The sequence below is a fragment of the Tamandua tetradactyla genome, chromosome 3 (assembly GCF_023851605.1).
Source record: "Tamandua tetradactyla isolate mTamTet1 chromosome 3, mTamTet1.pri, whole genome shotgun sequence".
Classification (NCBI taxonomy): Eukaryota; Metazoa; Chordata; class Mammalia; order Pilosa; family Myrmecophagidae; genus Tamandua; species Tamandua tetradactyla.
Window position 1 is genome coordinate 27,584,614 of NC_135329.1, and position 14,331 is coordinate 27,598,944.

Genomic DNA, 14,331 nt, shown 5'->3' on the forward strand with positions numbered 1-14,331 from the left:
AGCAGCATGAGTTAGAGAGGGGTCCTTTCTGAAAGGGATTTATTGGCCAGTTGGGGAGGAAGAGGTGGAGAGGAAGTAAATCTGTAGGGTAGAGTGCAGTAGGAGCTGGGAGAGAGGCTTGATCTCAGACAGAGAGGGGGCTTGACGATGAGGGGAATCGGGAAGCCTTCACAGAGAAGGGCACTTTGGAACTGGGCCTGAGGCTTGGCATGGCTGTGGCCTGCAGAGAGGTGAGGCGGGAGTGCTGTGTGCCAGCACTGCTGTGGGTCCCTGGACAAGTCACTCCCCTCCCTGGACCTCGGGCCCCTCATTGGAAGGTGGATGAGCTGACGGCCCAAATGCCTGCTAGCTCTCAAAGGAGGTGGAGAGATTTTATTGTTAGACTATGATAATGTTTTCACGATAATTATGAAGCAATGTTATTCAAATGCATTGTGTGTGTAGAACAGGTTATATTTCCTATCAGACCCTACATGTATAAACACAGAAGAGTAAAAACGTGTATCCTACCATGTCTGGGTGGAAGGTGGAAAGCTGTGGCTTTAACGTTCTCCTCTTCAGTGAGGTGAAACATTTCAGTTTTGCTTCTGCTTTTTGCTTGCGGCCCGTTGAGGGGTCGGAGCAAAGAAGGGTCAGAGTTCTTACTGACCTCACATCAGTGAGGGAATCCTGGCGAATGCCTGGGTCCTTCCCGCTGAAGCCGATCTTTATAATATAAGGCAATCTTTCTGTGGAACTGGGACTTTGCTAGTTTTCCCCTCTAATTAGTCAGGTTGCACATCCCATTTAGTGTGGGACAGTCCTGGTCGATGCCACTTGCTCCCATGCAATTGGTAGCAGTGCCTCTTTTTACTTTCCGAAGTGTCCCAGTTGGGGCAATAAGTTATATAGTCACCCTGCACAACTGGGAAGTGATGCTTTGGATTCCTTTTCCCACGTCACTCTGTGATTGTGGTCACAAGTGACCAAAGTGGTAGGAACTCCCTCTTCTGAGCTGTTGGGTGAGAGGCACTGCTGTTGTAACTGGAGCCGGCGGTGGGGGGGGGGGGGGGGGGGGGGTGCTTATCCTTCAGTTATTCAAGGAATTAAAAACATTTGGATGTTTAATGAGCTTTTTAAAGAGCCATTTGATTTGCCTTTGGATTTCTTGACCTCTCTCTTTTATGTACTTGATGCCTGAAAGGCCAAATGTGAATAAAGTTGTCTTCATTTTATTAAATTAGGTGATCAGTTAATGCAATTACGAACTTGAGCTCTGGGCCAAGCCCCTGTAAGCTTGGTTCCTGAAGTTAATTCAGTTAGGAGCTCAGTTATTTCTTGGAAAAGTAACCACTCTTTCTGGAGCAGTCTGGCTTTTTATATCATTAACATAAAATGAAGTCATTTATTTGCTCAATAAATATTTTTGAGCACCTGTGTTGTACCAGGCACTGTTTGGAAACTGTGAAGATGGGGCATGGCAGACACAGTAAAGATCCAGCCCCTCCTCTCCAAGAGTTCAAGCCCAGCATTTAGGGGAGGGAGCCAATGACTTCTCTCTCTCTGTCTCCATCTCTGTCTCTCTCTCTGTCTTTCTCTCCTCTCTTTTATTGTGGTAACATATATATATAACACAGAATTTCCCATTTTAATGTGTACGATTCAGTGGCATTAATTACATATTCAGTGTGCCACCATCACCCTCATCCATTACCAAGAATTTTTTGTAACCCCAAACAAAAATTCCGTACCTATTAAGCAAAAACTCCCCCTTTCCCTCTCCCCTGGTAATTGCTAATCTTTTTTTTTTGGTCTCTGCAAATAGCAGTCAACTTTTTGAGACCCATGGCTCCACAGTTTAATAGTGTTGTTTCAGTTGGTCATGAAAAACATCCGTTGCCGATTCCTCTGTAAGACCTTACCTGTTAAGTCTTTAACAGTAATCCCTTGAGGTGTTGGAAAACCCGCCACTGAAATCTCAAGTTTGAAGACCCAGATTATTAGAGCAGCCTTCCCGTCTCCTGCCGGAGGGCGTGCCAGCCTGTGGTAGGCTGGCCGGCCATCATGTCACGCACACAGATGGCCTTTGGTCTATGCAGATGCTGTCTGCACCACTCCTTGGGGCCCTGTGGGGCTGCATTGGTCTCTGGATGATGCTGGCTGCATTCGTGGCCATCTGACAGCCCAGCCCCCAAATAACATCACTGCATGTCTTGACTCAAGATCATGTAAGTGGAATGTGTGCATTGAATTGAGAGCAGTCAGGTTCCATGTACAGTGGTTCTCAAACCTTAACAGGCATAGAAATCCCCTAGAGTTATTCAAGCCCAGATTGCTGGGTCCCACCTCCAGAGTTACCGATTCCACCGATCTTGCCTTCCTAGCAGATTGTAGGCTGGTGCTGATGGTACAGGTCTGCTGACTGCACTTAGGGAACCACTGCCTTGGGGTACCTGCTTACCCGTGAGTGGGTCGGGAAGGAGTTTCCCCATCATTTGACATTTGGCAAGTCGCATCTCCCCCCTCAGTGGCACTCAGGGTGGAAACTGGACACAGCAGTGCACTGTAGGTTCCCACCCATCTCAGCCTCTCTGCGTGGGTTTAGGATAAAGGAAAGGGCTCATGGGATGGGCTGAGTTCTCACGTTCAGATGCTTTTTTGTAGGTCGAGGCCGAAGCCGTGAACCGTTCGATCACCATTGCCAACCAAACCAACTGCCCCCTGTACATCACTAAGGTGATGAGCAAGAGTGCCGCTGAAGTCATCGCCCAGGCCCGGAAAAAGGGTAAGTGCTACTTCATGTCTGACCACGGACAGGTTTGGAGAGGGAGGAAAGGAAGGGTCCCTCACCAGAGACAGTTCCTTTTCCAAAGTCTCACGCCAAGTGGGCCACTTTGATCATGTTCCAGCATTAACCTAATTACAGTGAAGCCAGGCAGAGAGCTCCAGTTTCCTCTCTTTGTTCCATGCCATGGCCTTGGTAGTGTCTATTTAAAGCCGCGCGCGGCGGAGAGTGGGTGGGCAAAAACCCTTCCCTCCCAGCTCCCTTCTGGAGAGAAGTTGGATTTAATTTGATGCAGTCTAAATAAACTAGACACATACACAGATTACGTCAGTTTCCATCTGCCACGGAGTCCTGGGGAGCTTTGTATTGCAAAATGCTTTTCCCTTCCATGGCTGGTAGGGATTTCCGCCAGGGCAATTAAGAGAGCCCCCTATGTGGGGGTGGGCTGGAGTGGGATGGGCTGGGATGGGTGGGGTGGGGGAGTTTTCCCCAGACCCCATCATGTTCGGTTCTCCTGGTGCTCCAGTTACTCCCTGTAAATACTGTCTGGGCTGAGGATGGATTTTCTGGTATTTAGGGAGTCCATTGAGAAGATGATTGGAAACTAATCTCCTAAGTGCGCTTTCCAATGCTTTTTCCTGAGGATGTTCCATGGGGCACCTTCTGCATTATGGATGGAGCAGAGCCCTGTTGTCATCTGCTGTTTACCATATGACTTTGCCTTTTCACATAACATAGTTTATGTTTGAAGGTGTGGCTTCACAGACAGAAAGCCTGATAGGATAGAATCGACCCTGGTGTGGTTATTACTTAGCCTGACCTGATGTGAACATTATAAAAGGGTCATCCAGCTTTCCCTCTCTCCCTTTCTTCCCATCACATTCCCCCCCTTCTTTTTCTTTGTATTCCTCTGTCTTTCTTTCTCTCTTTATTTCTGATTCTCCATTTCTCGTCTTTCTCTTGACTTCTGTCTTTGTTTTCTCTTGGTCTCTGTCTCTGTGTCTTTCTGGCTTTCTCTGTCTCTGTTGCATTCTCTGTCTGTTTGTCACTCTCTGTGTCATTCTTTCTCTGACATAGAGGCAGTTTGGCCTCTGTGACTCCATTTCTAGATCTCTGTGGATCTGATCTCCGTGGGTAAGCTGGGTGATTTGGAGGAAAGCCTGGAACAAATTGCTTTGTGACCACTGACTCAAGTTGTCCCAAGAGATGATGGCTTTCAGACACACCCAGCAATTCCTGGCCCTTTTCTTTGGAGCTCTCCTGGAGCCTCTGTCCTTACGCACTACATGAAATGGTGGCTGTATTGCTGTTTTCTTGGAAACCTGCCCTCTCCTGGCAGTTGAGGGAATTGCTTTTTTCAAATAAACAAGTTATCTAAAGTAACGTAACCTACTCAGAATCAGCTTTGAGTTGTTTTTCTAGGAGACATCGTGAGCAGTTACTGAGTGAGTGACCCTTTCTTTATCACCGAGGCACATAGCTACAGTATGGCCTGTCGTGTATGGGACTCAGCTCTAACCCTGGTTCCATGGCTGCTGCTTCCCCATTGCATTCGGAAAGTTGGCATCGTGCCTGAAAAGGGGAAAAAAGGTGGCAGTTTATTTTATTTCTTTTACCAGCCATGCTGTACTCAGATACAAACATGTCAGTTTAGATTGCGACCTTGTTTTCTGAGGGCTGGAGGAGATCAGCCTCTTAGCAGAGCTAAGCACAAGGCAGGTGGAGTTGCAGAGCTGGCCGTGAACCTGGCTCTGTGTCAGCCATACCAGCAATGCTGAAGCCTCTTCTCATCTGAGGATGAGGAGCGGGCACGTGTTGTTGACAAAGTCCAGTCCTGCCGCAGTGCTCTGTGGCTTGGTTTCGGGTGTGTCTCCATTGTCTGGATAACCTTTGATCCTGTGTGTGTATTTGTGGTGCTGGGTGGGATTTGAGCCCCAGCGAGGACACAGCTTCAGCTGGTTCTTTGGGGTGTTGAGTCCAGCTCTGCCCACACTGGATTCCAAGGTGTCTATTGTATTCAAACTGTCACCCTTTGGTCCTTGAAAGCCTTAGCTTTAGATGAATCTGAGCTGTCAGGAAGAAATTTCTGGTGCATTTAGGTGCTCATTAGCAATAATGAGAGATCCTGATTTATATTTTAGGCTCTTTAGTCTCTTTCACACGTTGTATAAACTTCATAAAAATGTTGTGAGGTAGTCTGGGCAGGAGTTTTTTGTATTTTATTTAACATTATATATTCAGAAATCACATACATTATAGATGAGTAAACTGAAGCTCAAACTTAGCAAATGATGGAACTGGGTTTGATCCCGAGTCGTCTAACTCCCAGGCCAGTGCCCAAGCCTGGATATCCGAGTTAACATCTGACTGACGTATTCATGGGTTGAGATTAGTTTAATATGGAAAATGCCAGTAGTCATCTCCTTGTCTGCATCTGTTGGGTTTTGTTCCTCAAAAAACCTGATAGAAATTGGAGCATTTCCTCTGGCATGGTCTCGAGGGATATAGAAGCAGGAATTTCCAAACAACCAAGAAGGAAAACAAGAGAAGGTTGTATTAAAGGTTTGTTGTCTGGGTTCAAACTGCCTAGATCAATTTCTCACTCCATTGTGTGCCCGCCATGTGATGTTGGGCACATCCCTCAGCATCTCTGGGTTTCATTTTTCCATCTTCAAGGTGAGTCAAGTAACAGCTACTCACCTCCTAGGGTTATGATGATGTTTAAATGAGATGGTACATGTAAAGAAATATGCAATGACTATTATGATTAAAGAATGAAGGTCTGGTTAGAAAAGCAGAGCATAGATACCTGCTGACCTAGGGCAAGGATTTTTCTGCTAAGGATTATTTTTCTTCCCTCCAAGGGTTCTTTTGGCCCCTGTAGGAAAACGTGAGGCCCTGTCAACTTTCTGCAGCATAGTTTCTTCATCTGTTGAATGGAGAGTATCTTTATTCATTCTACACACTTTTACTGACTATTTTAGGCCTGCGTGCCAGGAAGAAGAGATGGTCCCAGCCCTCTGTTAGTTCCCTCACTAGTAGGGGAAAGACACATGAGCAGAAAGTTATAATGGCAAATGCTATAAAAGAGACACAAGTAAAGTGCAGTCAGAGCACAGAGGAGGGAGCCACTGCTTCCAGGTACCCACCCCGCCTGTCTCAGAGGGGTCACGTTGCATTGAGGGCTCAAAATTTCTCTGCAGCTGTGCGCAGTTCAAGAATCCCATCATATCAGTGGCAGGAGAATAACGGTTCTTCTGGACCTCCCCACCCAAAGACACACTGGTCCTGCACGTAGGGTAGGAAATGTTTATGCAAGTGAGCATATAAGAGAAAAGTGAGGACATGAGAGTTGGATAAAGCAGAAATGAGGACTGTTTTCTCATGCCTACTCAACCCAAAAAAGCTGCATGCTCCATTTCTCAACAGACATTGTTGTACATGGCATCTCCTTCATTGTGTGCCGTTCAAAAGGATAGCATCCCATTAATTCCATTTTTAGATAAGAAAGTGAAGAGACAGCCAGGACCAGGTACACAGGCAATTGTTACCCTTGGAAAGTACTTTGATAGGCTCATTTTATGGAAGCAAAACTGAAATGCAGAAATTGATCGCCTTACTCATGATCATTCAGCCAGTGGAAAATAGAAACCATGATTCCAGACTCTTGGCCAGCATACTTCCCACTGAAGGTCCAGTGCGGGGATATCTCCTCTAGAATGGGTTCCCTGCTGGGACATCTCCTCTAGAATGGGTTCCCTGCTGGGACATCTCCTCTAGGATGGGTTCCCTGCAGGGGTATCTCTTCTAGAATGGGTTCCCTGGCACTGGTTTTGAGCACATGGAATCCAGCATGGATGCCAGTGTCTTCCCTTGTGAATGGTGGCATAGGCAGTGCCTGATGACCTCATCTGGCAGATGCCCTTCTCCTTCCTCTTCCTTGTCCTTCAATCCCATAACTCAAATAGAGAAAGGTTCAGAATAGTTTTGGCTGTCAAGGGACATTAAATCTTCACAAGTCCAAGTTCAAGACAAGACTTCCTATGCCCTGTGGGTCAGCAGGAATGATACGACACAGTGAGAACCACGTGGTTATGTGGTCCATTGGACCACCCCAATTTGGGGATGAATCTTTACCATCAAGCGAATCCACAACATGACAGTCCTGTCCCCAGAGACGGGATTGAGAGTGGCGAGAGAGCTGGGTTGTGAATGTCATAAAATCTCACTTCTCCATGAGAGGGTCTTCCATGGATGGGTCCCCAGGTTGGACCCTGGCATGAGTCCTCTGAGAGGAGAGGAAAAGCGGTGTGTGTGTGTGTGTGTGTGTGTGTCCCCCAGTTGTTTTTCCACTGTGCGTTTGTGGCTGCACTCAGAGATACATATAAATGATTTTCAGTTGTTCCTGCTTTGGATTGTCCTCCTGCTTATTCATGGGAAATAGCTTTACTCTAGCTGTCAGAGCCCAGGACCTGTGAAACATTTCTAAACCCAGCTGTCCATTTCGGGGAGGTACATCATGAATGTACTTGGCTCCAGGTCTCTTGTGAATAAACATGGTCCCCCAAGTCCCCTGCAGTTCCTGGCTTTACTAGGGAGCCTGGCACAGGCTGGCTTGGGGTTATAGCCTTCAGTGTAGACTTTCCCCGGAGAAGAAAATCATGAAGGTCTAATGGCAGCCAAGAAAGCATCAACAGCGTCTTTAGAGAAATGCAGAAAGGTCAATTAAGCCTGTCTCATGGTTTGTTATTATTAGTGGTAATTATTTCTGTCATGTGGTTAAATAGTGTTTGTGGCTTGACAGCTGTCCAGCAGCTCATCCACAGCCTCGCAGGTACTGTGCTCATGAAATGGAGTGAGAAGCCCAGTCATTGGTAATGGGTGACAGAGTCCCCTGCCAAGTGTCTACTCACCCTCTCCCCGAAGTAGGGGCCTGATGTATGACAAGTTAACTCTTGCCCTGTCTTTCAGCGTGGAAGGAAATAAACCAAAGCCAATGAACGGAAAACCAGGCAGTGATCCCACTTCAACAGAGCAGAGTAGAGATGTGCAGGTTTAGGGCCCCCCCCCTCCCCCAGTCCCAGCTCCTTCCTTCTCCCGGTACCCACTTCTTCCCGGTACCCACCTCCTCCCTGCTCCGCCATCTTAGCCTGGCCCAGGTCCAGAAACGCGGCCTCCGCCTTGGTCTAAGGAGGCGGGTTCTGCTCAGAAAAGGCCTTGCAATGGCCCTGACCCAGCTCTGGGTTTCCCAGAAGCTGAAGGCCAAGTTCATTCTCTTGTGATGAGGTGAGTACCACAGAGACAGCGACCTCTCTCTCTCTCTCTCTCTCTCTCGCACACATACACACACCAGTTGAGTGTTTTATTTCTGAGAGAGGTGGAGCCCCGAGTTTCCAAAGTCCACAGTAAACAGCAGCCACACTCGGAGGCATTCCTAAAAGCCTCTCCTTGTACTCAGTTTCCCAAAGGCAGGACTGGAGGGTGGATCCAAGGAGAGGGAGAGGATGAGCAGTATCTAGTAAGAGGAAAATCATTTAAATGTTTCTATCTTGGTGCCTCTGTCCAACCATTTTCAAAGATGTCAGGCCATTCTTTTTCTCCAAGCAGTTCTCTTTTCAACTTTTTTCCTGTAGCCCAAACCAGGACGTCTTTAAAGTGTGTGTCCTTTGTTTTCTTAATGAGTTGCACAGACCTCACCTTTGTGCTGCCCCAGACGGGAGCCACAGGGGCTCTGGACCTGGCTGGGTGGGAAGAGCTGTGCTGAACACAGCTGTGGAGTGATGCTCAAACTGAGAGCAGGGAGCAGAGGGCCTGCTTAGCCATTTGCATTTCAGAAATGTCCTTGTGCAGCCGCCAAGGCCTTCTCATTAGGCGCTGTTTTTTTTCACCCTGGGATGAGCTGCAGCGGTTTGTGCAGCCACCCAGCTGGCTTCTTTGACCAAATTCTGGTGGGGAGGTTTAGAGGTCAGGGACCCAGGGGGCCTGTCCAGGCAATTCTGAGCACTGGCCTTTTTTTCCCCCCTTTTCTCCTTGGGTCTTCCTTCTGGGTGAGGCTTCCCCTGCTCCTGGAGCCTCCTCGTGCTTGAGGATTGTTAATCGATTTCCTGAAGTCAACTGCCTGCCTGCCCTGCAGTACTCCCCGGCCGGCCGCACAGCGACTTCTTTGTGAAATTCCTGAGGCAGGAGGGGGCAGCTCTGGGGAGCCAGCTGTCCGAGTGGCAGACTGCGGCAAAGAGGGTGTTGGGATATATTTATCGAGTGATAAGGCCTTCGAGAAGGCTGTGGAGAGGAAGGGAAATGCATTCCTGACAGAAGTGTTTGGTCTTTGAGGGCCCTGTGTTTAGAGAAAAGGAACTGTCTGGCTGGCTGGGGGTGGGGCGGGGAGGGTGGGGGTGGCTCTGTGATGGGAATAGATAAGGAGAGATGAATTCTCGGTAGCTGTAAGGATTCAGATCCCAGTTCTGATACTTTTAATTAATTGATCATTAGACCATGTATTCAATTTAACACATGGATTGAATGCCTGCTATAATGTGGGCAGATTCATTATCTTCAGGATATCAAAAAAATACTCAAAACAGGTGATTGCTGGTAGTGGGGATGGGATTTCCAGATATATGGGGTGATACTGAGTTGCATTTTGGATGGTGTTAAAGAGAGGATCAGTATTAGGTCATTTGATGAGGAATTTCTTTTTTATCCTTGAAGGCAGAAAGGCTCTTTTGGAGGATCTTACGGAATAGAATGGCATGGAAAGCTGTGGTTTAGCCAGATCCATCTGGAAGTGTCATGGAGTGTGAATGGAGAGGTGGAGAAATGGTTAAGAAACCAAAAATAAATGTAAAGTTGAATGGAAGGCTCTGTTGGAATGAGCTAAGAGGACCTGATTTAAGGCAGAGTGTGTGTGAATGGAAAGGAAAGAATGTATTAAAGTATGAAAGAATTGGGATTAGTTGCATATAAATGAGTCACAGCTTTTTGGCTTTGCACCTGAGTGGATAGAGAAGAGGTCCTGGTTTGGGGCATCAGAGCATTGGCAAGTTCACTCCTGGATATTGTCTTAATTTTAAGTCAGCCCAGGCTCTGAAATTCTGAAATCTTGGTACTTTAACTAGTAAAATAGTTTATTTTCTTGTTGTTACAAAGACTACTGCGAATTTGGTGGTTCACAAGGGCAGCTTCCTTCTAGTGGTGACTCAGAGATTCAGCCTGTCTTTTGGACACATCTAGAGAACCATGCCCTTGCTTTCAAATGCTTCAGCCTGGTAGCAGCACGTGTGATTTCCACTCACAGCCCTTAGCCAGAACTAGACACTGTGAGCGGAGCTGGGAAATGGGGGCAGAGCAGAGCAGTGTTTGGTGGACTGCAAGGTGAGGTCTGAGGTACCATGGATCATCCAAAAGTGAGTCTCGAAGGCACTTGGGCCTGGGGACTTGAAGACAGTCCAAGCCAGAGATGACAGATTTGGGATTCGACAGTATAGGGGATGGAAATCTTTAGAAAGTTTGGGATCTCCTAGGGAGAGTGTTTGGAGCAAAGGCCAAAAGTGAAATCTTTTGGAACACACACATTCTATTGATGACTTCAGCTGAGCTGTTTGATCTCCTCAAGCTACGATTTGTTCACCTGGGAGACAAGGGTCATGTCTTCTTTGAAGGAATGGTGAGCGTACCTGGTATTCTGCTGGCAGCTGGTATGTTCTCAGCAAGGCAGGTATCCTTCCTTCCTCCGTGTGTGATCCCGACACCTGGCTTGTTTTGCTTCTCAGGAACGGTGGTATACGGCGAGCCCATCACGGCCAGCTTGGGGACCGATGGTTCCCACTACTGGAGTAAGAACTGGGCCAAGGCTGCAGCCTTTGTCACCTCCCCGCCCTTGAGCCCGGATCCAACCACTCCAGACTTTCTCAACTCCCTGCTGTCCTGGTGAGTACCGGTGACTTGTGGCGCTCTCAGTTCTCAGTCTTTCCTCTGTAGTTTAAGAATGTGGCTGGAATCAGGCTTTCCAGAAGACAAGACTCCCATTCACCAGGCTCAGATCACTGGGTGAGAACCTGGAATTCTCACTCTTAGCATCATTATGGGAGGGAATTCCAGATACCTACCAGGACCCCTTGGAAGTCAATCAAAGGCGATTCAGGAGGCATCAAAAGGACTCTGTTCCGGAGCAGTGTCACCCATAAAATACCTCACAGTATGGATTTAGATACATAGTGTTGTAAGGAAGCGTCAACACCGCGTAAACAGTTGCTCAAATTGCCTATTTCCTGAGGGGAGGAGGGGCTATTTCAAGATGCTTTTTTAGTGAGCTGGCCCATTCAAAAAATGCATTCAAGGGTGATTTGAAGTCAAAGCTGTGTTAAAGGCCAGGCATGTGTTTTCCTTCCAGTGGAGATCTCCAGGTCACCGGCAGTGCCCACTGCACTTTCAACACTGCCCAGAAAGCTGTAGGAAAGGATAACTTCACCCTGATCCCCGAGGGCACCAACGGCACCGAGGAGCGGCTGTCGGTCATCTGGGACAAGGCGGTGGTAAGGAGCCCTGGCCCCATTCATCGATGGCCTCAGCTTCCCCCTTCCTCCTGGGCCCTGGGATACAGTTGAGGAAATTCTAGAAGCTGGAACTTGTGATAATATTCCTTAGGTTTAGGAATCCAAATAACTCCTTCTGGGTAATTTCCTCCTAAATGTTCTATGAGTAGTTCATATTATCATCAGTGGAACAATAGAGACAGAAAAACATGGAGTCTTCAAAATAGGATTCTCTGGGTTGGTCAGGAAAAGGCTTCCTCAGTCACCTGGGGACTTTCTCAGTGAACCCTTTTCTACTCTTGGATATTGACTCAGTTTCCTGAAAACTGTCTTTTAGGGCCTCTAGACTTAGTGTTTACAACCCACGAGGCCTCTGTTAGGCCTGTTTGAGCCTATACTGGCCTTTAAGGAGTCTTTGAGCTTTTTCAATGTCTTAAAACATAACAGAATAGAGTTTTTGTTTCTCAGTTAACTTTTAGATTATGTAAACAATGCATTCTTACTGCAAAAAAGAATAAGGCAGTCAATAAGTCACTCATAATACCAGGTTTCAGAATTGATTGCATTTTACATTTTAAAGCCTGTCTTCCTACTATTTTACCAGTGTGTCAATGCATGTGTGTATGATATGTGTGAGTGTGTCAGTAACATTAGCATCATAACGCTACTCTGTAGCCTGCTTTTAAAAAACTTAATACAGCATGAAAAATTCTCCACATCCTTAAATGTACTTGAAAATTTTGCTTTTTAATCCAGACTTTTCTTTCTTACTGCTGAACTCTTCATTGATTTGTAAGTTGTTAGTTGAATGAACATTTATGTTGTTTCTTATTTTTTACTGGGATGAATATTTTTGTAGAAACATCTTTGGACACGTCCTTAATTATATCCTTAGAAGAAATTTCTAGAAGTGGCAATTGCTGGGTCAGAGGGTGTGTATATTTTTAATGTATGGCATTCTTGTTTCCTTCACCTGATCTAAAATGGTATCAACATTAAAAAGAAAACCAAAAACTTTGCTGGTTTGCTAGGTGAATTTTGCGTCTCACTATTTTTCATTCAATTTCTTCATTTACTGATTAGACTGAATATTTTTTCATATGCTTTTTGGCCATTTTTCCCCCCTTCTCTAAAGGCCTGCTCTTTTCCTTTTCCTTTGACTGTTTTTCTACTGGATTTTGAGAGGGTTATCTAAATTGGAGATATGTAGTCATTTCCTTGAATATCAAAGGAAAAGTGGTGCACCAACGGTCGAGATGAGAAATTGCAGGGAAAGGAAGGACTTGAGGAATGTGATGGATACTCAAAGGCCTGCTGGGTAAAGTCTTAAGTGGTGTCGAGACTCCCAGGTCTGCCAGAGTAAAAGCCCATTTCTCTTGCCTGTATTTTGTTGAAAAAACCAGCCAGTCACACCAGGTGATACTCCGTGAAGAGGCATACCCACCTCTTCAGCCTCATCTTTTCTTTTTTGTATGCTGTATGGTGGGGGTCACATTTCATTCTTTTTCCATGGGACTATCCACTGTTGCAGCACCACTTATTGAATGTTTTTTATTTTTTTGGAAATACATGGGTCAGAACTCGAACCCAGGTCTCTCCCATGGCAGGTGAGAATTCTATCACTGAACCACCTTGCACCCCCCAGCCTCTTTGTTTATTTACATTTTTAGCTTGGTTTTATTATTTACTTTTTAAGTACCTACTTTATGAGACACAGTGAACAAACCATAAGATTTAACCTTTTAAAGTATGCAACTGAGTGGTTTTTAGTATATTCATAGTTTTATGTCTATTACTGTGCTCAATTGAAGCTGTTACGTACTCCAGAAAATGCCAGTTTCCTTTTTTTAACTTTTTTATTGTATAGTATAACATAAAGACAAAGAAAAGAAATAAAAAACAAAAACAAAACAATAATTTTAAGGTACTCTTCACCAAGTAGTTACAGGACAGATCCCAGAGTTTGTAATGGGCTACCATAGGATCCTGTAAGCGTTTTCCTTCTAGCTGCTCCAGAATATAGGCCAGACTCGTTTTTAACTTTTTATTTAGATATAGTTATAGATTCAAAAGAAGCTGCAAAGATAGTCTAGAGTGGTGTACCCTTAAGGTGTACCCTTAACCCTCCACAGTTACATGTTACATGATTATAGGAACTAGGAAATAACAGTGGTGCAATGCGTGTGAATGGTTCTATGCCTTTTTCTCAACTGTGGAGTCATAGACCCAGCACCGCAACTCAGCTGTAGGAGTGTTCCATCAGCAGGAGGAGCTCCCTCTTGCTACCCCTTTATTTACACATCTCCTCCCCTCCCTCCATTGCCCAAACCACTGGTACCACGAATCTCTTCTCCATCCCTGTACAGTTGTCATTTTGAGAAGATGCTATAAATGAAATCACATCATGTTTGAACTTTCAAGACTGGCTTTTCCACTGAGCATGAGGCCCTTGAGGTCCATCTAAGTTTTCTCAAGTTTTTTTTTTTTTTTTTTTTTTTTTTAAAGGAAGGAAAGACAGAGAAGGAAGGAAGGGAGGAAGAAAGGGAAACATTTTTAAACATTTTCTTGTTTTATTGTATTTTGTTTGTTTGTTTGTTTTTTACATGGGCTGGGGCCGGGAATCGAACCGGGGTCCTCCGGCACGGCAGGCAAGCGCTCTTGCCCGCTGAGCCACCGCGGCCCGCCCCAGTTTTCTCAAGTTTTAATAGCTTGTTCTGTTTTATTGCTAAATAGTATTCCACACTTCAACATTTTAACCCACGTTGTGTGTATGTGTGTGTGTTTGTGTGTGTGTGTGTTGGTCTACTCATCAGGTCACTGGGAAGATGGATGAGAACCAGTTTGTGGCTGTGACCAGCACCAATGCAGCTAAAATCTTCAACCTTTACCCCCGGAAAGGCCGCATTGCTGTGGGATCTGACGCTGACCTAGTCATCTGGGACCCAGACAGCGTTAAGACCATCTCTGCCAAGACACACAACAGCGTAAGGCCTGCTAACGGTGCAGACTTAACCCAGACGAGTTCCCAAAGGAAGA

The 14,331-nt window shown here is 46.0% G+C and overlaps 1 protein-coding gene across 4 annotated transcripts in view; it reads left to right on the plus strand.

Moving 5' to 3' along the window:
* The window catches only part of DPYSL2 (dihydropyrimidinase like 2), a 129,530-nt gene that overhangs the window by 103,872 nt on the left and 11,327 nt on the right, over window positions 1–14,331 (plus strand). For all 4 annotated transcript variants that reach the window (XM_077152846.1, XM_077152848.1, XM_077152849.1 and 1 more), the window contains exons 8-11: window positions 2,644–2,764; window positions 10,534–10,690; window positions 11,154–11,295; window positions 14,109–14,279. In XM_077152846.1, the coding sequence (XP_077008961.1) occupies window positions 2,644–2,764; window positions 10,534–10,690; window positions 11,154–11,295; window positions 14,109–14,279 (591 nt within the window). The remainder of the gene's footprint in view (window positions 1–2,643; window positions 2,765–10,533; window positions 10,691–11,153; window positions 11,296–14,108; window positions 14,280–14,331) is intronic.